Source organism: Aquarana catesbeiana, linkage group LG10 (assembly GCF_042186555.1).
Source record: "Aquarana catesbeiana isolate 2022-GZ linkage group LG10, ASM4218655v1, whole genome shotgun sequence".
Classification (NCBI taxonomy): Eukaryota; Metazoa; Chordata; class Amphibia; order Anura; family Ranidae; genus Aquarana; species Aquarana catesbeiana.
The window spans coordinates 221,113,035-221,137,546 of NC_133333.1; the positions used below are offsets into that span (position 1 = coordinate 221,113,035).

General features: G+C 44.9%; 1 protein-coding gene across 12 annotated transcripts in view; it reads left to right on the forward strand.

Annotated features, from left to right (window-relative positions):
• Positions 1–24,512, forward strand: part of NTM (neurotrimin) — a 1,068,699-nt gene that overhangs the window by 890,055 nt on the left and 154,132 nt on the right. For all 12 annotated transcript variants that reach the window (XM_073603337.1, XM_073603342.1, XM_073603338.1 and 9 more), the window contains one exon: positions 195–320. In XM_073603337.1, coding sequence (XP_073459438.1) covers positions 195–320 — 126 coding nt within the window. The remainder of the gene's footprint in view (positions 1–194; positions 321–24,512) is intronic.

Consider the following 24,512-nt stretch of genomic DNA (forward strand, 5'->3'; position numbering starts at 1 on the left):
ACTGGTACTTGTATTTTTTAGCGTTGGTGAAGCTCCATATTTTAGATGTGTCTTTGTATTTCAGCAGTTATACTGTGAGAGTGATTGACTGATAATGACATATTGATGGTTCTATAATGGGTTATAGGTGGCATTTGGACAGCTGTGACCCATTCCTGTTGGCTCACAATGTTATCCCTAATTGTGTCTTTCAGTTCCCCCTCGGATAGTGGAAATCTCTTCCAACATAGCCGTCAATGAAGGAAATAATGTCAGTCTGAGTTGTATTGCCACCGGAAGGCCAGAGCCAGTAGTGACCTGGAGATATCTGTCTCCTAAAGGTAAGTGACCGCTGGTTACCTGTACTGCTATGTACATGATGGTGTTGAGAGTGTACTTGGTGCACTAGTGCTCAGAATTCAGTTGCTCCGTCTACAATGCTGAATTACTCCCTCCCGGGTTTGTTTCCCAATACTTCTGGACCTGGTTGATGTCACGTCACCAGGAAAAGCTGAAGCAGTGGGGCTGATTTACTAAAGGCAAATAGACACTGCACTTTTCAAAGTGCGGTTGCTCCAGAGCTTAAAGGAGAAGTCCAGCCTGAGATTTTTAGGCTAGGCTTCTCCTATGGGTCACAGGAAAGCATTTCGTTTTGCGTACAGCATACCTGTTTTCAGCGGAGAGCGATCTGAAGTCTGCTCTCCACTGACGTCACTGCTATCAGTCAAGGCAGCGCGTCATCCCAACTTCTGAAGTCTGGATCCGCCAGCTGCCTTGACTGATGGCAGTCTCAGACTCCCAGTGAGCCGCTGAGACGGCCGCTCCCTGCCCCTCCACAGCTCATCACTCCAATGAGCGTGAAGGATCAGAGCAGGAAAAACGCCCGTGCCCCCATAGCAAGTGACTTGCTATGGGGGCACACAGAAAAGCGGAGGAGCAGAGAGCATCGGGGCAGGGGCCCCCAGGAGAGGAGGAGGTAAGGGGCCACTCTGTGCAATACCATTGCAGAGAGTAGGCAAGTATCAACCTGTTTGTTTTGTTCTTTTTTTAATATTAAAATAATAAGCCCTACTTTTAGGTAAATGTTTTTTATCTTGACTGAAATGTATTTCAAAGCAATTCTTTCATCTTTCAGTTCCTTCCATCTGACATCCGAGGTGCCCATGCTTCTCAGGCCGCTAAGCTGGATCCTAACACAAAAATGTTTGAGGTGAACACGTTTAACAAGTTATGTTTGCTCAGAAAACCCCCAAATATCTGTGGAACAGTCAGCATCGCTCTGCTCGGGGAGGAGTGATAACCGAGCCATCGGCGATATTCGGTGGCTCGGTTCTTAGTGCAGAGACGCCGGGGGACAGCTGCAGCATCGGTCTGATACTGCATTCACCTAGGTAAGTATGATTCTCAAAAAGAAAAAAAAAAAACATAATTTTCTTTTAATAAATGAGCAGAAGCTCTGCTGACTTCCTTCATCCAATCATGTGCAAACAAAATTATTATTTTTTTTAATTATTTTCTTTGCACATCTTTTTTTTCCTTTCCTTGAAGCCTTTCATCATTTACTAATATCTGGAGCAACTGCACCTGCAGAGTGCAATTGCACTTTGCAAAGTGCACAGTTTATTTGCCTTTAGAAAATCAACCCCAGTGGGGTTGATTTTCTAAAGGCAAATCCACTTTGCACTACAAGTGCACTGCAAGTGGAAGTGCAGTCACTGTGAATCTGAGGGGGACATGCAAGGAAAGAAAAAACAGCATTTTTGCTTGTACATGATTAGATGATAACATCAGCAGAGCTTACCCTCATTTCAGATTTTCCCCTCAGATCTACAGCGACTGTACTTCCAAAGTGGATTTGCCTTTAGTAAATCAACCCCAGTGTGTCACTCCTGCAGAATGTTTAACTCAGCCTTGGTGTTAAATGTGTTTCCATATGTGCCAACAAGTGTATGCTTGAAATGCAGATTTTGCGCGGTCTGCGGAGGCTCATGTATGTGAATTATGCCCTGTACACACAACCAGTTTTGCCGTCAGAATAAACGCTGAAGGTTTTTACGACGGAGTTCCGACGGAATTCCGCTCAAGCTGTCTTGCATACACACGGTCACACCAAATTCCGACCGTCCAGAACGTGGTGACGTACAACACGTACGACGGGACTAGAAAACGGAAGTTCAGTAGCCAGTAGCTTCCTTCTCGTACTTGCTTCACAGCATGCGTCGTTTTTGGTACGTCGGAACAGCATACAGACGAGCGGTTTTTCTGATAGTAATTTGTTCCGTCGGAAAAATATAGAACATGTTCTCTATCTAAGTCCGTCTGAATTTTTGACAGAAAAAGTCTGATGGGGCATACACACGGTCAGAATATAAGATGAAAGGCTCCGATCGGCGTCTTTCTGTTGGAAATTCCGCTCGTGTGTACGCGGCATTATAGCTGCTTTTTGTGGATTTTAAGTAATTCTTTCACTTGCCATTTTTGCTTTTCCCGTAAAAAGAAAAAACTATTTTGCTATTTCTGGGTTTGGGTAAAAAAAAAAATCACTTTTACTTCATTCAATTCTCTGAGTTAGATATTGTGTGACACACAAACTGCAGGAAGATCGATTTGTGTGGAACGCACTACAGAACAAACCACCCGCCACTGCAGGAAAGCACGGGGCAGTGAACGAGGGAACACGGAACTCCTCGGAGAGGAATTGTTTTATCATCAGCTAAGGTGCTGGATCCTGCCGTCCATCTTCATCCACAACCAGCCGACTGGTAGAAATATCACTGCTGTGTGACTGGACCTCAGCCACTTGTAACAGTGGTGTTCATACTGCGCTATTCATCGTTATTTCTTCACTCAATAGAAGGAACTGTATTTTCATTGTTTATGTATTATGCAGAGGAATGTTCTGTGTTTTCCGCTCTGGGCGATGTTAGCCAGTCGGTCGGACTGTATTTATAACAAGAAGCTGTTTTTTTGTGTAGATACCCCACAGTGTAAATTCTGCTAATCTCTGCACTAATTCCCGTGTCTAAGTCCCCGGTATAGATGGGCCCTGCTGCGTTCTTATATATACACTGAGAATAGGACATCTTTCTATGTCTGCGGGCTGGAAATGACACTGAATTCATTTGTAGATTTGTATCCTCCTATAGCATCTCCTATTTATTTTCGGTATCTCTGTCTTTTTTCCATGTATCGTAACACTTTGCTGATCATAACTGACCAATAATGTCACTGTCTGTACATCAGAGAGCATGCTGGGACTTGTGGCTCCTCAGTGACTAGAAGACCACTGCTTTCGCTCCACATAAAACTCTCTCTGCTCCCTCTATATAAGAAAGGCAATGTAAATCCATGTTCCACCTCCATATTACAGTGGAGTTTGGCTCTCTTAACCCCTCCAGCCAGTGTGAACGTTTCATAGCTGAGAATTTGGGACTCTGCAGATCCTCAATAATACATTGAGGAGGATGAAAAATTCATGGCATTTCTCCCGGCTGTTTATGCTTCTGTCCGTCTCACGTCTGCACTTTTCTTCACAGCGCTCTGAATGCAGCACGACACCTTCCATGGACAACATCAAAGTGGTCTGAGCCATCTAGTGGGTGGAGACAGACCTCCAATCCTTCATATTCTGTGTGTGACTCCTGAATAGGAGGTTTGCATTGTGATTCCCCACCCTACATACAAAATATTCCAAAAAAAAAAAAAAAAAGATTGTGTCTCCCTATCTTATGAATACTGTTATATTTTTATGATGAATGTTATGCTGTATGCTACCATCATTATATCTGTAGCACTAACTCATGGTGGAGCTGCTGATTTAAAGCGCGCTGTTACCATCACCTTGTTACTTGTAATTTCACCAATACTGGGTCTAGGGGTCCCCTACTATAAGACAATGTAGGCACCAGTCACTTGAGTACTTTTCCAATGCTTTAATGGGAGATAACTGGAAGAAGAAGCAGAAAAGAGGTAGAAGGAGAGTTGCAGGGAAGTTCAAATACCTTTTCTTGGCGTAGCATCAAGGAATTTAAATCTGTAGAATGAATGTATCCTCAGCTCAGGATTAAATCTCTGCCCGCCCAGATAGGTCTCTCTCACTAACCTAGCAGCCGGAACGTAGCACGAACAAAAAGTCTCTGCCACAGACTTGAATGAAACAAACTCATACAATCCTCTGCCACAGGATGTAGTAGTTTTCGATGAACAGCAAACACAGTACCAGAACCTTTAAGCCAACCCGGCAGTACTTGTGCGATAGGGTAGTTTAGGATATGTCCTCCAATCGAGTCACCAGGCCCTTCTTAAGACCAGCCTTGCATGGTCTCTTCCAAGATGGGTCCTCCCCTGGATCTTCCTGATTGTCCGGCTTCTTCCCACAGGACAGACAGCACAAGACCATCCCAGCTATAGCAGGCCCCAGACAGGCTTCTGGGTCCACCCGCACGCCTGTAGCAACGCAACCCTCCAGGCCGGAGGGCTACGAGATAGAACTCACTGACACATACCTCTAGGCCAGGAGGGCCACGAGGTAAAGCTCTCCGAAACATGGCGTCTGTCCCATAAATACCCTCTCCCAGAATCCAACTCGAAGGACCACCTCCGCCGAGTTATCTCTGGGACAGAAGAGCACTCATACACTTTAGCTTGTTGCTTTCCAACACCGACCTATGATGACAACGACACCCACAGGCAGAATGTGGAACTGCATGCCACACAGCCAAGCTGGAACAGAGGCCAATCTAATGGGGAGTACACACGTTCTGACTTTTCGGCTGCAAAAGTCCGACAGCCTCTCCGACAAACTTTCGACGGACTTGCGGCGGACTTTCTAACGAACGAACTTGCCTACATACGATCACACAAAAGTCCGACGGATTCGTTCGTGATGACGTACACCGGACTAAAATAAGGAAGTTGATAGCCAGTAGCCAATAGCTGCCCTAGCGTGGGTTTTTGTCCATCGGACTAGCATACAGACGAGCGGATTTCTGGGTCCGGCAGAGTTACGACGTAAAGATTTGAAGCCTGTTCCAAATCTAAAATCCGTCAGATTTGCGACTGGAAAAGTCCGCTGAAAGTCCGGGGAAGCCCACACACGATCGGATTGTCTGCCGGATTTGGTCCGTTGGCGTCCGTTGGACTTTTGTAGCCGAAAAGTCCGACCGTGTGTACGCCCCATAACAGTAAATTAAATCTGAACTATGTACAGCACAGATGACCCACTAAATTTACATATAAGCGGTAGATTGAATACATATCCAACATCCCTAAAATACTCAGTGTTGATGAAGGACTCAGCACTTTCCTCTGTCCTTTTCTGCACAACTGCTCCCAAATTTTTGTCCTGACAAGTCTTCCTTGAGGCTGGCAGTAAGTAAATGGGTTCTTGTTGATGGGGACCTCTCACTGTTCCTACCTGGGAGCACAGAAGATTATGCTCACTTATGTGTAGATAATAGGGTGGGTTGACCAGTGTTGTACACTAACTATAATTACGTTACTGACCCTGATATTCATGTGAAATTTTTTTTTTTTCGTATTACTTATTTATTGAATTTGTAAGTGGAAAAGTGTACAAAACCGACCCATTTGGGCATACCCTTTGCGCAATCTGTTTAGACCAGGGCTTTTTTTCAGTGGGAATGTGGGGGAATGCACCTCCAGCACTGACTGTATGTAATGGCAAGGGGTGCTGGGGTGTGCTGCAGGGTCTATTGATGCTGGCTGTTGGGGGATCTAGTCTTGCTGGAGGGAATCTATTTTTGCAGGAGGGTCTATTGTTGCTGGTAGGGGACCTATTGTTGCTGGGGGTGGGCCCTATATTGCTGGGGGGTTAGTTATTACAGGGAGAGATCTACTGTTGAAGGAGGAGTGTATTGTTGGCTGCTGGAGAGTCTATTGATGCAGCCTGTGGGGAGATCTGTTGTTGCTGCTGGGGGTCTGTTGTTGCTGGGGGGATTTATTGTTGCTGTGGAGTGGGGGGGGTTTAGGGCAGTCCATTGTTGTTCGGGGGGGGTCTATTGTTGCTTGAGGGGGCCTTATCGTTACTGGCTTTAGGGGATCTATTTTACTGCTTTTCTTGTTATCATTAATATATTTCATACAATGACTTATCACTACATAATGATACTTGGCTCTGTATTCTCTAAAAGGGCAGCAAAGGGAGGTTGGGTAGGGAGTGGAAACAAGGAACAGTGCTTAGAGGTGGGTAGGGGCAGAAAAAGGGGGAGTTCCTGCACCTATTTTTTGAGAATAATAAGCCCTGGTTTAGACTGCAGACAGGCTAAATACAGAGCTAAAGGGGTTGATTTATTAACCACTTAAGGACCAGCCTCGTTTTGGATGTTAGGTGTTTACATGTTTAAAACAGGTTTTTTTGCTACAAAATTACTTATAACCCCCAAACATTATATTTGTTTTTTTTTTCTAACACCCTAGAGAATAAAATGGCGGTCGTTGCAATACTTTTTTTTGCACCGTAAATGAGCAGAAGCTCTGCTGACTTCCATCATCCAATCATGTGCAAGCAAAAATGCATTTTTTTCCCTTACATGTGATTGGGTGTTATTTGCAAAGTGAATATTTACTTCATTTACTAAGCTCTGGAGCAACTGCAATTTGCAAAGTGCACAGTAAATCAGCCCCAAAGTGTTGGCTAGCTGGGAGCAACTCTTTGGAATGACAACACTTGCTCTGCTACAACCAGGATCACCCCCTCTAACTAGGTACCATAAGACGTAATAAAGTAAGGGGTCAGTTTGACAGTGACTTACTGACAAGAGCATTGCTGAAAAGTTCCTGTGTTGTCTAAATCTACCCAAGAGGGTAGACTGATAACTGTGTTCAGTGGAGGATTTAGGTGGTCATGGGCCCCTAGGCTAATTTTTGTGTGGCCCCCTCCTAAGCATGCTTTACCAGAAAATAAATTATTTAGTCCCATGTGTAAAAGGGTAGACCTATATTACACGCCTCAAGTGCAACTCTCAGGTCTACAGCCCAAACTCATTCAGACACGAGCCTACTATAAACAGCACTGCCACAGAAAAAAAGCATTCAAAATACACCTACAAGCTGGTAACAGATTTTACCTTTCTAAACCAACAGTTAGGCCAAAAACGTCTGCAGCAGCTCCTGTTTAACTGAGGCAAAATCACAACATCCTGACAGAGACCAATCAAAACGCTGTGTAATATTCCAATATAATAAAAGCCATACAAATACCATAAACAGCAGCAGCAGCACATAAAAGCAAGCAATAATCAACAGCAGAACAATCATATGTTCCAACGGCAGGAAGTGCCAGCATCCATCGGCGCAGCCTGTCCATTGGACACCACTGCAATCCAGGAAACGGACCAGACTCACTCCCAGGGTATCCGGCAGCTTTTGCCAACATGCTTGTTCACTATGTACCTTTGTGAGTACCTTTTTACAGTTTTATTAAACTCCACGTTTTTTACTGCACTTAGAGTGGCGCCTTTGTTTCAATTTCACAGTGGATATAACATGCACCCTAACATTAAGAGGGAAGTTTCAGGAAAAAAAACTTCCCACAGCCCCCTGCACAGTACACAGCCCCCCTGCACAGTACACAGACCCCTTTCCCTGCACAGTACACAACCCTCTGCACAGTACACAGCCCCCCTGCACAGTACACAGACCCCTTTCCCTGCACAGTACACAGCCCCCCTGCACAGTACACAGACCCCTTTCCCTACACAGTACACAGACCCCCTGCACATAACACAGCCCCCTTTCCGTGCACAGTACACAGACCCCCTGCACATAACACAGCCCCCTTTCCCTGCACAGTACACAGACCCCTTTCCCTGCACAGTACACAGACATCTGCATAGTACACAGACCCCTTTGCCTGCATATCACACAGGCCTCTTTCATTATAAAGCCCCCCTGCACTCCCAGGAGACCCCCAGTCTCCTGGGAAAGAATACTCTAAAGTTGAGAAAACATCACTGCCAGCCCTTTCTCATATACCGCTCCTCCTGTGTCACTCATTGTAAATCAAAGCTTCTAAATACCTCAATTAACGCCGTTCTCCGTGACCCAGTCATGTGAATGCTCTCCTCCGCTGTTTCATTGACCGCTCTCCTCCTGCAATCAAAGGCTACACTCGGGAAGGAGGTGGAGTGGGAGGAGGAGAGCGGCCAGACAGAGCGGCTTTAATTGAGTTATTAAAGCGGTTGTATACCTTTTTTAAACTTTTACCTACAGGTAAGCCTATAATAAGGCTTACCTGTAGGTAAAAAACATATCTCCTAAACCTGTATGGTTTAGGAGATATTCCCCTCGCAATGAGCCGCTGACTGCAGCGGCGCATGCGCACAGGGGATTCTCGGCTGAAAGCCCGGCAGCCACCGGACTTTGCCGGAAAAAAGTCTCCCGCGCGCAGGCGCGGGAGTGACAACATCGCGGCTCCGGCCACTCACAGCGCCGGAGCCGCGATACCCGGAAGGCACGTCGAGGGGAAATGTCAGCTCCCTCGGCGTGGACCGGGTGAGATGTCGGCGCCTCGTTCTAAGGTAAGTATCTCATAATGAGCTAGTATGCGGTGCATACTAGCTCATTATGCCTTTTCCCTTACAGGTGTAGGGAAAAAAAAAAAGACAATGGGTTTACTACCGCTTTAAGAGACTTCCATTTACATTGAGAGTGACACACAAGGAGCTGTGCATGAGAAAGGGCTGGCAGTAATGTTTTCTCAACTTTAAAGTATGCTGGCAGCGCTGTCCCAGGGCCAGGAGAGACGGTACCGATGGCCTGACCAACACCCCCTGTTGGTAAAAAAACATATATCGGCGTATTCGTATAACACGCAGGCATGGTTTTTATTCTACATATACATAAATATATATAAATTAATAAAAATATCATGGCCAATCGGTGGCCCTTGCACACGTGGAGCCCTAGGCTGCAGCCTAGACCAGACTGTGCATTAATCTGCCCCTGGCTGTGTTTGGCACTTTGCTGCTGCTGGAGGGAAATAATTTTTTTACAAACAAGCCAGAATCTCTCTTTTCTCAGAGAGGCAGAAATCCCTTTGGTCATTAAGGGGTTAACTTATAATGAAAATAATGGAAAAAGGAGGAAGACATTGCTGACTGTCATGCTGGTTCTATTTCTTTAGTACTTGAAGTCACTGACTTACAGGCAATAGGTATATATGTAGACCTTCCTGATCTGTCTGTAATTCAGAAAGTATTGATGCCAAAAGATTTATCTTGTAGCCAGGTGACTAGAATTTTGCAAAATATCAGGGCTTTTAACTCTAAACTCTTTAACTAAACATTGAACTTCCGCTTTAAGGGAAGGTGACCCCCTGACATGCCACATTTGGCATGTCATTTTTTTGGGGGGGAGCAGAAACCCTCATTTTAGAGGGTTCCAGCTCCCACTTCCTTACGAGACTCCGCGGCACCAGAAGTCAGTTCACTTCTCCCCCCTCCCTCTCGGCAGTCATCTGGGAGACGTCATAGTTCCCAGATGATTGCCCGGCCAGTCCCAGCGTGTGACTGCGCATGGACTGTGTGTGCCCGGCTGTTAAGCCACAGCCGGGCGCCCACATTGACAATGCTGTCGCCGCAGAGAGGAGGGGGAGACGAGCGGGGCTTCGTTCCCCCGCATTGCTGGACCCTGGGACAGGTAAGTGTCCGATTATTAAAAGTCAGCAGCTGCAGTATTTGTAGCTGCTGACTTTAATTTATTTTTTAAGCGGATCTCCGCTTTAACTTGCCTTATGTGAAAAGTGACAGTTGGCTGTTTTTATCACAACCAGCACATAAACCATAAGATGTACCCAGGCAATTTCTCCATTACATATTCCCGCATAATTCAAAATTTGATTAGATGTTGTTGGCATATGCTGCGCTAGTTCAAAATCTTTCTCATTTGATTGTCTGTGCTGATCTGGGCACACAATACAAACAGATCTGTATCTGAGATTGGCCCGTATATGACAGCCAAATATGGCGGTGTTTTTTGATGCATGGTCAGTCTTTGAATAGTGGGGCTCAGTGAGTGATCCTAATTCTTCCCCAACCATTATCTGTAGAAGCCCCTTGTGTGTCTGATGCTCTGTCTACTCCGACTCTCACCACCCTCTGATTCTCCTAGTCTGATCCTACTGCTTGTTTAACTGTCTGGTGTGTGATGACGCTCACCCTCTCCTCTCATTATTGTTCCCCCTGGAAGCGTGGCGCCGCCTCTCGACCCTGACCCCTCCATTCCCAGCTTCTTCTGAAAATTGTCTCTTTTCATGCAAAGTACACAGTCGGCCCCCACTGTGATAATGTTTTACAAGACTTGTGTAAGCACTGTGAGGTAACGGAGGTGTCAAATGCTATTTTCTTCCATTTCAGGCAGGAAAGGCGCACTCTGCCTTATGTGTATTTATAGCAGGATTTATAGCAGGGGCAGATCTGGTGATTCTTGAGTCACCAGAAAGCAGAAAATCTCTTGGTGTATGCACAATGCACCATCACAAGTGGCAAAGCAGAGCTGAAAATAGCTGAATGCAGAATTCACTAATGTGGGAGATGTCTGCAAAATAAAATCACCCTTCACAATGATTGGGAATAAACTAGGGAATAGAGAAGGGCTAATGTGACATTTAGCCCTCCATGGCATTTAAAACTTCACAAGTTATCCTTTCTGACATCCAGAGTGTAGCCAGAAGATGTGCAGAACAGGCAATGGGCAGATCACAACACCTAGCAAGAAGATCAGATCACTATGATGTGGGCAAAGCACAGCACTCAGCAGGGAGACCGGTGGACTAGGATGTGGGCAGAGCACATCACTCAGCAAGAAGACCAGAGGACTAGGATGTGGGCAGAGCACAGCACTCAGCAAGAAGACCAGAGGACTAGGATGTGGGCAGAGCTCAACATTAAGCAGGGAGACCAGTGGACTAGGATGTGGGCAGAGCACAGCACGCAGCGGGAAGACCAGTGGACTAGGATGTGGGCAGAGCACAGCACGCTGCGGGAAGACCAGTGGACTAGGATGTGGGCAGAGCACAGCACTCAGCTTGGAGACTGGTGAACTAGGATGTGAGCAGAGCTCAGCACTTAGCAGGGAGACCGGTGGACTAGGATGTGGGCAGAGCACAGCACTCAGCAGGGAGACTGGTGGATTAGGATGTGGGCAGAGCACAGCACTCAGCGAGGAGACTGGGGAACTAGGATGTGAGCAGAGCTCAGCATTTAGCAGGGAGACCGGTGGACTAGGATGTGGGCAGAGCACAGCACTCAGCAGGGAGACCAGTGGACTACGATGTGAGCAGAGCACAGCACTCAGCAAGGAGACTGGTGGACTAGGATGTGGGCAGAGCACAGCACTCAGTGGGAAGACCAATGGACTAGGATGTGGGCAGAGCACAGCACTCAGCGAGAAGACTGGTGATCTAGTATGTGAGCAGAGCTCAGCACTCAGCAGGGAGACCGGTGGACTAGGATGTGGGCAGAGCACAGCACTCAGTGGGGAGACCGGTGGACTAGGATGTGGGCAGAGCACATCACTCAGCAGGGAGACTGGTGGACTAGGATGTGGGCAGAGCACATCACTCAGCAGGGAGACTGGTGGACTAGGATGTGGGCAGAGCACATCACTCAGCAGGTAGACTGGTGGACTAGGATGTGAGCAGAGCGCAGCACTCAGCAAGGTGACTGGTGGACTAGGATGTGGGCAGAGCACAGCACTCAGGGGGAAGATCAGTGGACTAGGATGTGGGCAGAGCACAACACTCAGCAAGGAGACTGGTGGACTAGGATGTGGGCAGAGCACAGCACTCAGCGGGAAGACCAGTGGACTAGGATGTGGGCAGAGCACAGCACTCAGCAAGAAGACTGGTGGACTAGGATGTGGGCAGAGCACAGAACTCAGCAGGGAGATCGGTGGACTAGGATGTGGGCAGAGCACAGCACTCAGCAAGGAGACTGGTGGACTAGGATGTGGGCAGAGCACAGCACTCAGCGGGAAGACCAGTGGACTAGGATGCAGGCAGAGCACAGCACTCAGCAAGGAGACTGGTGGACTAGGATGTGGGCAGAGCACAGCACTCAGCAAGGAGACTGGTGGACTAGGATGTGGGCAGAGCACAGCATTCAGTGGGAAGACCAGTGGACTAGGATGTGGGCAGAGCACAGCACTCAGCAGGGAGACTGATGGACTAGTATGTGGGCAGAGCACATCACTTAGCAGTAAGACCGGTGGACTAGGATGTGGGCAGAGCACAGCACTCAGCAGGGAGACCAGAGAATTAGAATATGAGTAGAGAGCAGCACCCACTGGGGAAACGAGTGGGCAATGCACATTAGCCAGCAAAAAGACCAGGGCACTAGGATATGGGCAGAGTGCAGCACCCAACAGAGAAGAATGTGCAAAGAGGATGTCGGCAGAGCACAGCACCTACCATTGAGAAAGGTGGAATAGGTCATGGGAAGAGTACAGAACCTGGCACAGTGATTGGCGGATAATTTATCTCCATGTGTAGTCACTCTAAGATTTCTAGTCTATAATCCCCAGGCCAGATTGTTGAAAGGCTCAGTTTTATCAATAGTTTGCTTCTCTGCAGAAGAAGTTTTTTTGCAACACAATAAATTATGATCCTTTGAGTCAGCAGATCACTGGAAAGCCCCCGGATAGTCTGATTGGCTTGACGAGTCTATAGTATGACAGGCACAACTTTTTATGTGATTCCATTCAGTCGAAAAATATACAGCTATAATCTGATTGGTTGTTGGAAAGCATGGACTGTCTTGCCCATGTGAGTGCAGCATTCTCCCATCGGTCACGCTGTATATCAGCTGTTTCTCCTGGAGCTTGATGTGCATGGATGGCGCAGTCTAAGCTGGTCCCTATGGAGGATCTATCTGCCGTCTTTCAGCTATTTTGGTCAGAATGGAGCTCTTGCTGGTTATTTTTAGAACATTGATCCCTGTATTATTTACATGGCTTCTCATCCTCCTGGCACTGAACCCTCTGTAGATATCGCCCTTTCAGCCTCTTTCCGCTCTACAGACATACAGTATCTCACAAAAGTGAGTACACCCTCACATTTTTGTAAATATTTTATTATAACTTTTCATGTGACAACACTGAAGAAAGGACATGTTGCTACAATGTAAAGTAGTGAGTGTACAGCTTGTATAACAGTGTAAATTTGCTGTCCCCTCAAAATAACTCAACACACAGCCATTAATGTCTAAACTGATGGCAACAAAAGTGAGTACACCCCTAAGTGAAAATGTCCAAATTGGGCCCAATTAGCCATTTTTCCTCCCCAGTCTCATGTGACTCGTTAGTGTTACAAGGTCTCAGGTGTGAATGGGGAGCAGGTGTGTTAAATTTGGTGTTATCGCTCTCACTCTCTCATACTGGTTACTGGAAGTTTAACATGGCACCTCATGGATTGGTCAGCGCAGGAGAATAGCACTCTTAATGTGTAAAGCAGGGATTGACTGATTTTGATCATTGTGTGGCTGTCCCTGGTCAACAAGTCAATCATTTGATTGACTCCTGTCAAAGGGGCATTCTGAAAAATTTCTTGTGATCAGTGGCTTCAGCCGCTGATCAGTGTATTCTGACAGCGGTAAGTCCCGCTATCAGAATACAATGTCTTGGCGGGGGTAGCTCCTTCATCTACCTCACTTGTGTGCATGAAGCAACCTGTTTTGTTTTTTTCGTCCAACCTGGTAGCTGAATGAAAAGAAAAAAAAAAAAAACACTGTGTCATAATTTGCAAGCTTGCTGTCTGTATTTATGGCAAGAGCTTTCGCCCACCCAGCCAACTTTAGTTCCACATACCAGCACTCAGTGCCAATCTGCAACTTCTACAGTGAGCAAGACAATTAGCATCAAAGAGGTTTAGACTCCAGCCAGAGAGACACATAATTTGCCCTGTACAAAGCATTAAAGACTTCATCTGGAATATGCCGCTCAGTTTTGAGCTCCAGTTCACAAAAAGGATGTTGGGGGGCTAGAAAGTGTGCAAAAAAGCATAATCAAGCTAATAAGAGGCATTGGGACACAGAACTGACAAGGAGCTTCCACAAGTCTTTAGGTGCTTTAGCAGAAGAGCTCAAGGAGTGTAATTATCACCCAGAAATGGGGTGCTGTCAAGAGAACCTGTTATTTTACTCTGAGTGGGCAAAGTAGCAGGTTTACTTCAATGCTCCTCAATACAAGCTTGGCACGGCAGATGGAAAACCATGTATTCAGTATGTGTATCTGGGTTCATTTGACCTGTTTTAAAGCAACAGCCAGACACCACAAGAGGAATCTGAAATATAACAAAGAACATATGAATCAGGCAGCATTTAAAATGTGAAGGTCACATCAGAGAAAATGTACACTATTCTCCCAGAACGTGACTCCCTGGATTTAAATGGTATGATTTCCCCTTTAAGCAAAGTATTGCTTATAAATAGATCACATAAGTGGTGGCTCCCACTGTTTGTTGAGGAGAAGTGCGGCCCACTCTGATGGAGGTCACCCCATATCCTCCATGTACAGGGTTGGCGTGGGTGGTTCTCGGCCTGGTCAGATGGGCTGTCATCCTCTTCGCTTTGCTTGTCGATACAAACAAGTCTGCAGATGGCACTTTGGTGGTCAGGATTCTACTGATTGGAAAGTTGTCACAGCTACACGCTGCCAGGCATGAAAGTTGGCAAGTAAGAATTACAAAATAACAAGAGAGACTTCTGACCCCGAGCATTGTCACACTTTGTTCTCTGAATTTGCTGTGATTAGTTCTGGCGATGTATATAGGAATGATATTGTTATGAATAGCAAAAGGTGCCCAAAAGCCTATTAATTATACTACAAATACAGTAAAATTTCTCCCAAGGACTTTATTGGAGCAAAAACAAATTCAAACAAATGTACCAAGTAATAAAGTGAACAATTTTTATTGATACAAATATTAAAATTCAAAAATACATACTGTTTAAAATATCAGTTCTGGTATATACAGAGGGTGCACCAACCTAGTGCATTATCCTCAGATATATTTTATTATTAAAATGTAATGATAGGTAACATACTCACAAACCAACATGTTCATAAAAGCTTGTCAGATACATTACATCACATCACATGGAGGAACAATGTAAGACAAAAAAGCTAACCCATTTCGAGGGACTTGCCCTCTTCCTCAGATCTTCCAATGATCTGTGCTCCTAAACAAGAACCTTCTGGGATCTCCGAGCTATGTGATTTCGGCATAAGGCTAATGTGCTATGGCAATCAGCAAAAACGTAGCAGTGAAATGGGATAAAGCACAAAGCATTTGTCTCTTGGATCTTCATAACAAAGCCCTGATGAGATGAAGGGCGCAAAAAGGGGAATGATGGAAGAAGTAGTGAAGGGAGCAGTGGAAGGAGTGATGCCGAGAGCAGTGAAGGAAGTTGTGGGGGTTGGGGGGGGGGGGGGGCAGTGAAGAGAGTGATAGCTGGAGCAATGAAGGAAGTTATGGAGAAAGCAATGGAAAAATGAGGTGAGAGAAGCAATGAATGGTATTTTTAAGATAGAGATGAAAATTGCACTGTAGGCAGCAATGAAAAGGGCAATCAAGGTAATAGCGGAAGGAGCTGTAAAGTGTGAGTTATAGAGGACACAGTGGAATGAGTGATGAAGAGAGAGATGTAGTGAGCAGTAAAGTAAGCAATTGAAAAAATGGAGGAGATACCAAAATAGAGAATAGTGGAAAAAAAGCAATGGAGGTAGAGGCAAAGGAACCGATAGAAAGAAGGGTGAATAGAGAGACAGAAAGTGTCGAAAAAAGGAATGGTAAAGGAAGTCATGAAGGGGGAGGTCAAAGTGGACAAGGAAGGGAGTAATGGCGGTCATGGTAAAGGGAGTGATGGAAAGATCAGTGAAGGCAGTGATGGAGGGAGCAGTGAAGGAAACGAGGAAAGGAGTGGTGAAGATAGCGATGGGGGTGTGGTGAAGGGAGTGATGAAAGGAGTAGTGTAGTTAGTTATGGGTGGACTGATAGTGTTATGGAAGGGAGCAATGGAGAGAACAATGAAAGAAAGCGATGAAAGGAGTAGTGAATGCAGTTCTGGAGAGAGCAGTGAAAGGAGCCATGGAAAGCACAGTGAAGGTAGTTATGAGGGAAGAAGTAAAGGAAGCGATTGAAGGAGCAGTGAAGGGATTATGGGTAGAGCAGTAAAGGGTGAGATGAAAAAGTGATGAAGGACGCGATGGAAGGAGCAATGAAGGGGCTGATGCAGAGAGTGGTGAAAAGAGTGAATGAGGGATCAATATAGGAAGTCATAGAAGGTATGGTGACGGCAGTCATTGAGAGGATGGTAAATTGAATGAGAAAAGGAGTTGTTAAAGTATTGCTGGAAGGAGCAATGAAGGGCGTGGTGAATCTAATGATGGAAAGTATTAAAGGTAGTTATAAGAGGAAAGTGAAGGGAGTGATGGAGGGAGCAGCAAAGGAAACACCTGAAGTATTAAAAAAAAAAGCGGTAGAGTAAGCAGTGAAAGTAATTATGGACGGAGCTGTGAAGGGAGTGATGGAGGGAGTGGTGAAGGAAGTGATGGAAGGAGTAGTAAAGGTAGCTATGGAGGGAGCAGTGAAGGAAGTGATGGAGGGAGCAGTGAAGAGAACAGTGGCATGAGAGAGATCAAGGTCGTTATGGGGGGTAGCAAAGGATGAAGGTAATTATGAACAGAGCAGTAATGGAAGGGAGCACTGAAGGGTGCGATAGTAGGAGTTGGGAAGGGTGCACTGGAAAGAGCAGTGATGGGAGTGAAGGAAGGAGCAGTGAGGGGAGTGGGGAAGGTAGCGAATGAGGGAGCAGTGAAGAGATCAATAGAAGGAGCAGTGACAGTAGTTATAAAGGGAGTGGTGAAGAAAGCGATGGATGGAGTAGTAAAGGTAGTTATGGATGAAGCAGTGAAGGATGCAATGAAAGGAGCAGTAAATGGAGCTTGTTTTCCTTACGGTCTCTGATCCAAAGCATATGGCCATTTTTATTGGACATTTCCCCTTATCAGGGAAATGTGATCTTGTTATCTTTAGAACATTAGTCAATTACCCAATAACATTTCAAAGCTCTGAGCTCAATATCTTGACCTTTTACAATAGCCATACTACTAGATGTGTAACTGTATAAACATTTGGATTTTAGAACTATTTTTTAGAATTATATAATACTGGAGATAGGGACCTAAAGAGGATCTGAAAGTATGTATCTAATAAATTAGTCAATAAAGAGTATGACTGAAACTCTATCTCTTTCTGGGTCTAGTGATACAAAAATGTCTCATCAGTGCAGAATGGGTATTTTGTCAAGTAAAAAATGTTACCATTGCAAGCCTGCCTTCTGATTTGGAGCTTCATCTCTATCCATAAAGGCTCCAGTTTCTGTCATCCTTAATAGACTCCACATAGCAAGCCACAATTTTGCCAGACAAAAGCTACAATAATGTCTGGAGCAAGGAACAGAACAAGAAGTCAATTCCAGTGATCTGTTTGCTAAAAAAACATTTTTAAACTGATTTTTTTTTCTTTTTTTTAAAGTTTTAATTGTAAAATCTGTAGATAATACCTGGCACTGAAACACACCATATGTTTATACTTAGCAATTGTACCCTATACTGCTGTCTGCATCTGATAACACAAAGGTGGTGTTGATGGCTCTGTGTGCCAAGACGGAGACAGCCCTAACACGTCTTCTCGGTTTAGCTGCCATTGTCACAATGGACCAGCAAGTTTGCCAGTGCAATTTCCAGAGTACAAACCTTCTGGTGGGAATGTCAGCTGCCAGTCTTACTGCCTAGTTTAAAGTGACCATAATTTATACAAAACAAATTCTAATTATGTCATTTCAAGTCAAAAAAGTTCCTTCTTTTTCTCTTAACCTCCTGCAAATCTCCAAATTCCTTTTTTTCTTTGCTGCTGTCATTTGACTTGTTAGAGGGTGGCTATGTTCGTTCTCCATACTCCCACGTCATGTAGGAACATAGCCACCCTCTCTTGCTTGCCCCAGGGATGTACTAATGACTATAGACTGCGAACCACTGGATTTGTAGTTATCAGAAAGCGGTGCACTAAACATTCCAAATGTAAGTAAGGGGGGAAAAAAAAGAGGTTCTGGAGCTCATTGAGGATGTTACAAGGAGGCAGAAATGATTTTATGAAAAATAAATAAATCCAATAAGTAATTGAAGTGTGTGGATTATTTTGAAGAATACAGATATCATTTAGTGTGACTTTAAGGGTTTACTTTTTTGTAATATGGAAATATCCACTTCTTTCTTACACCACGAGCCGAAATATGGAGAATTGTCTAACATTTTCCAACCCCCTGGCATTGGTTGTGCATACACTACCAGATGGTGACAGATTGTGCCCAAATCCTTTATGATGGGAATTCTTCTCTCACTTTGTTATGGTTTGGTCATGTGATGTCACCTAGGTGGTGTAATAAATCAGGTGATGACATCCTAGTTATGGGGGTGCCATGTCTATGCTATCTGCTGGAATCCAGGAAGGCACCCTCATAGGTTGAGTGACCATTATGTGGCGTTCATAGAATTATTCCTCTGTCCTCACATGACATGTGGCAAATTTCTATATCTATGGCAGGCCATGTACTGCTTTGGGGGGGGGGGGGGGGGGGGCTTTTAAGATATACTCTTCTCTTATTCTCTCACTGCTGATCTTTTTTGTCCTCCCTTTTTTTTTCCTTTCTGTTCCCACCCATCCTTCCCTTCTATTTCTTCCCTCCCTCCCCCCCATTTCCTTTTTTTCCTTCCTTCCATTCCTCCATTCTTCCTTCATTCCTGGAATCACTGTAAATATTTCAGAATAGAGAGGAACATTTCTGAAAAAAAGGCTATTATTTTCTGGCTGAGAAGATGAATTCTAATTGATAAGAAATGTGTACAATGCCACTATAAGGGACATTTCCTGGTTACTGTCATTGTGCATGGTTGTTTCTCTGCCATGCTTCTTGGTTAGATATGGTCTCTGGCATTGTACAGGGCTGACAGCGCGTCACATGACCCTCTATATTCCTTCCGTAGCATGTGGCAGTTCCTCCTCACCGTACAAATGTGTCTTCCTCACAGATCGGAGTCCAGATTGCACTGTTTGTACCTCCTAAGTCTGTGTGCATCAGGGTGATGCCATTTACTGAAAGGGTTAAAGAACTTCACAGCTCAATTGTCATGGTTACACAAGGCCCAGAACTGGTCAGTCAAGTTGCCATAGCTACCCGTCTCCTGGCACTGCATATTTAGTCCCATAGAGTTGCCATGGTTACAATTGGCCAGTGTGACAAAGTAACAGGTAATTACTGCACAGGGGTAACAAATTGAGAAGAAAGAGAGACTATGGAATAAATTATTTGTGCTGGCAGGTGGTCTGTACATGAGATTTCCACCTACCTGGCATAGAGGTCGGTGTGTAATCAGGTACAGAGTGATACTGTACATGGAGAGGAGGATGGGGGGTGGTAGTTTGGGAAAGTTGTTATCTCACTGCTCCACCCATATCAGGATTCCAGGAATGTGGCAGTGTACCTGTGCAGGATTGTCCTCTGGGTGGAGCTGCCACAGTTCTGTGATTGGAGCGACCTGATTTGAATAAAGGAATTCTCTATATACTTAAAGCAGAGTTCCGGCTGAAATATGACTTTTAAGATAAAACATACCCCTAGAATACTCATGTCTTGCACAATGTAACAAAGGTATGCTGTAAACTATGCCCAGTTTTCTATTTATGCATCATTGTTTTCTTACTTTGTGAAGTTCCTGCATAGCATAGCCATCTCCTGTGTGGGCATCTGAAGCCACAGCGTCCTCCTTCCTGCATTCCGTGCATGCTGGCTACCTTGCATGCACCTGCCAATCTCACGCATGTGCAGTGCGTTGCAATATTGGTCCGCTTGACATGGCACAGTCATGCCAAGCTGTCCAAGATTTTCCATAGACGCCAATGTTAAATCTTATGGGAGCAGTGCTATGCCAAGCTGACCAAGATCTCCCAGGAGCTAATGCAAAACCAGAAATTACGTACGGCCCCCCAGGCCCCTAAAGGAGGAAGTGAAATTAGATATAGGCATAAATCAGGTAAGTGAACAGAAAAAAAAGTAAATAAATTGCCAAATCATTTTAAGTATGCACATTAGTGCTGCATGGTGAAGAGTGAAAAATGTGGGTGGATCTCCGCTTTAATGGAAAGATGCTCTCTAAGGTGACCATAACCCCCTCACATCTGTTTTGTAGAAGCTATTTCACCACTAAAAACATCTATCCCTTGCTTACTCCACCGGAAATTGGATGCACGCTGTTATTTTCAGTGGCTGCACCCTGGGGAGGGAGCTTTCCCTAAAGGAGCAAAATTATTTTTATTTTTTATTAATTTTATAAAATATTGCTATTTTCTGTCATTTTGTCCACATTTCACTACTGTGTTCACTTTTACAGCGCCTTGAAAAGTATTCATACCCTTAGGTTACAACCAAAAATGTAAATGTATTTTATTGGGATTTTTTGTGATAGACCAACACAAAGTGGCACATAATTGTGAAGTAGAAGGAAAATGATTAATGGTTTTCAGTATTTTTTACAAATAAATAAGTGAAAAGAATGGCGTACATTTGTATTCAGCCCCCCTGAGTCAATACTTTGTAGAACCATCTTTCCCTGCAAATACCACAGCAAGTCTTTTTGGGGATGTCTCTACCAGCTTTGCACATCTAGAGAGTGACATTTTTGCCCATTCTTATTTGCAAAATAACTCAAGCTCTGTCAGATTGGATGGAGAGCGTCTGTACAGCAATTTTCAAGTCTTGCCACAGATTCTTAATGTGATTTAGACCTGGACTTTGACTGGGCCATTCTAACACATGAATATGCTTTGATCTAAACCATTCCATTGTAGCTGTATCACATCACATAAAATCCCAATAAAATACATTTACGTTTTTGGTTGTAACATGACAAAATGTGGAAAATATCAAGGGGTATGAATACTTTTTCAAGGGACTGTATTTCTCAACTATCAATTGAATGGAAAGCGTTGTCCAGATTTAGAACAAGCAGCAGGGATGTCCCTGACCTTTGTAGATATCCCAAAGTACAAGTCAGCTTATAGACCAGGTCACGTGATCTCTCATCAACTGCCAGATGGAACACCGATTTAGAGACTTGAATGTTTTAGGATGGCCATAAATTGGTGATAAGATATCTGGCCCTTTTCTCTATTCTTAGGATTTACCCCCAGATCTTGCTATTAGGAAACCATGATGCGCTATAGTGGTGTTGGGTCATGGTCTAGTCTTTCTATAGTAAAGTAATGATTGGAGCTGTGTTGTGAGTACTCTTTATTATCCCCCTCTGCAGAAGTCCTAAACCAGTGGTAGTCTACTTACATGATAATAGACAACCTCAAGTTTGGCCCTTGACATCACCAAAGGGCCGTATCTGATCTTCAGTAAATGTAATGCTACAAAAAGATGCCAGAGACTGTGGACATCCAATAACAGATAACAGCAGGCATGCTGTAGGAGTTGCTGGAGACAGGTGTAGTGCACCTGCTAAAGATCCGCAGACAACTGGGATCCCCCTCCCTGCACAGCCAGACACACCAAATTTTCACAGCCACTCTTGAGGCAGAGAACAGTCCATGACATTGTTTTCTTTTTTTTTTTTTTTTAATTAGAGGGTAATAACTTGGATAGGAATGGGGGTTATGGGGTGCCCACTCAACTTTCGCAAAACTTCAGGGACATTCTTCCTATATATATAGTCTCTATATACAACTCCACTTCTTCCTCCAGCACACACTTGCTTGTAAAACCCAGGTGGGTCACTGTGTGAAGATCCGACAGTTACTCAGTCAGATTAAAGGCACTGTCTCATTACAGGCAGGAACCCAAGGCCCCTTCGTTGTGTAGCAGCATAAGTGTCCAGCTTGTATTCCTTCCTCCTGTGGCTACTGAACCTAGCAGCACCTCTTCAGGCACTGCCAGCCCACCTCGCTGAAGCTTCCCCTCCACCTAGCCCTCCAGGCTAACTTCTCCACCACAGTCCTCCAGACTGACACTCACCAACCCACCCAGCTGACTCTCAGGAGATCTCCCAGTAGTGCTGTCCTGCACCTGCTGTCCTCTCTCCTTGCTCCTGTGCCTCTGTGAGTTATGGCAGGATCCTTCCAGCACTCATGCCCCAGCTTAAGGTCACCCCCCCGCCTCCCCCAGACTAAAGGGGCACCCCTGAGGGCCAACGACGGCCCCCTACCAGCCCTTTATTGGGGATTGTCAGAGGCTTTCATAAATATGCCAAGCAGCTCCACCTAACCTCCACCCACCATGTCTAGAACATTCTTCAATGTTCCAGAAAACAGGGGGAGGCACCAGAGAGGCTGCTAGGATGAGTCATCCAGCCCTGAGTCACTGAACCCTGACCCAGATTCACAGCTCTGGCTTAACCGTGAGGTGAGGTCCAGCCCCCCACGAAAAATTAAAACCCTGCAGCTACAAATACTGTAGCTGCTGATTTTTATTATATGGACACTTACCTGTCCAGGGAGCCCACGATGTTGGCACCCCAGTCAATCTTCAGATCGGCTGGCGGGTCCAGCCACCGCCATTCCTAGTAAGGGAACCCTGCAGTGAAGCCCTTCGGCTTCACAGCCGGTTCCCTATTTTGCATGCGCGACGCGCACTGCGCTTTCTAATTAGTGGGGGAGGGGATCAAAAACAGGTACCCGTTCCCCCTCCCCCCTGAAAGGTACCAAATGTGGAGACGGATAAGCAGAAGTTCCACTTTTGAGTGGAACTCCACTTTAAGAAATTTGCCTACACTAACACTTAGCACAACTAGAGGGTGCTACACTGGGGACAAGCTTCAAGAGGCCATCATAGACAGGAGACACATCAAATGAGACTGCTAGAGATCACTGCTATTACAGGCCTTTTACAAATCAATAATTCCACATTTGTGCTCCCTACAGCCAACTTTCAAAATTACTTGTGCAACATTTGAAATTCTTCTCGGCAAGATTCAGTATTTAAGATCACAAGAAAAAATAACAAAATAAATAAACCAAACCTTTTAACTCCTAGGAACCAGTCTAAAAAATAGTTTTGCTTTGCTGGTCTGAATAAGCGCCGAGTCTATAGGGTCCCAGGGCTCCAAACAACAAGCATCAAAGTGCTCCAGGTTGGGCTCCAGACTCCTAACATCTTGGCTCACCCTGATCACTAGAAGATTAGATCTGCCAGGCTGCGTGCAAGGACTGCACTAACATATTGTATGCATCAGGGTACCCTCACTGTGATGTGTCCTTGTGCAGTGACTCTGGGCAATGCTCTATCACCTCGGTGACTAGAATCATATCCCCGGTGACTGAGCTCATTTCTTCCATGCACAAACTTTCATGCATTCATTACCATTGCAGGAATGAACTCCTCTGGTATAACTGGTATGAAATCAGAAAACATTTAGCACAGTCGGGGTAGCACAAATCCTCTACTCTCACTGACACTGATACAAGGGCAATGAATTGTTCTTCACCGATATTGTCGGCCTACTCAGAGCTTTTCTACCATCCTGTCCTTGTCGTACATCAAATCTGTTATTGATTGCTCCAAGCTGGATGGAACTGTCGGGCTTATTCAGTAGACACTGTAAAGTGCAGCTACCTAATTGAATTTTATGGTTCTGATTAGGGATGCACCGATACCAGTTTTGTAAGACTGAGTACGAGTACCGATACTTTTTCTCAAGTGCTCGCCGATACCAATTATCGATACCTATTTTTCCCTTGGAAGCCTTTCTTTTTTTTGCGCACACCGGTGCATCCTTAAAATTGCAGAAAAGTATAAAAAGGTCTTGCGAGCCACAAATGGGTTAATGCCTCTAGAGTGAATTTCCCAGTGAAGGCAAGCTGCAAACACTAACCACGTTTCATATCCGTGTAAGTGACACAATTAATCAAAAAATGTGTCTGCGCTAAACCCAGGATCAGTAATAAAAAATGTGCAAAAAGCAAATATAAATATTTAAAAAATACAAATAATCAATATGACAATCATAAGTGCTATCAATCGGTGATAAATAATCAAAGTGCAACATGCAAAAAATATACAGTCCAAGTGCTCATAAAAATATCAAAAGTGTATTCACTTCTCCAATAAAGTGATATGCAAAGTTCATAAAGTTCATAAAAAACAAACGCAAAATTCATAAATGACAAAACTCAAAGTGCATAGATATAATGTCCATCATCAGTGATATCCATCGTGCTCATCCAAAACCGTGTATACAGAGATATAAAGCATGCTTCAGTGCTCTCCAGTGACCCCCCACCAGCATATGCGCTCACATCTGAGCGTGTGACACAGTAACTAAACTATGTCTAAACACGCATGGGAGCCACTCCTCAGCTCTAAAAGGTATGCAGACGCTGATCTCCAACTTCATGGGCTTAAATCAAAGCCTTATGGGACGTGCTGAGTGATGGTGGACGAGGATATTCCGAATGTTGC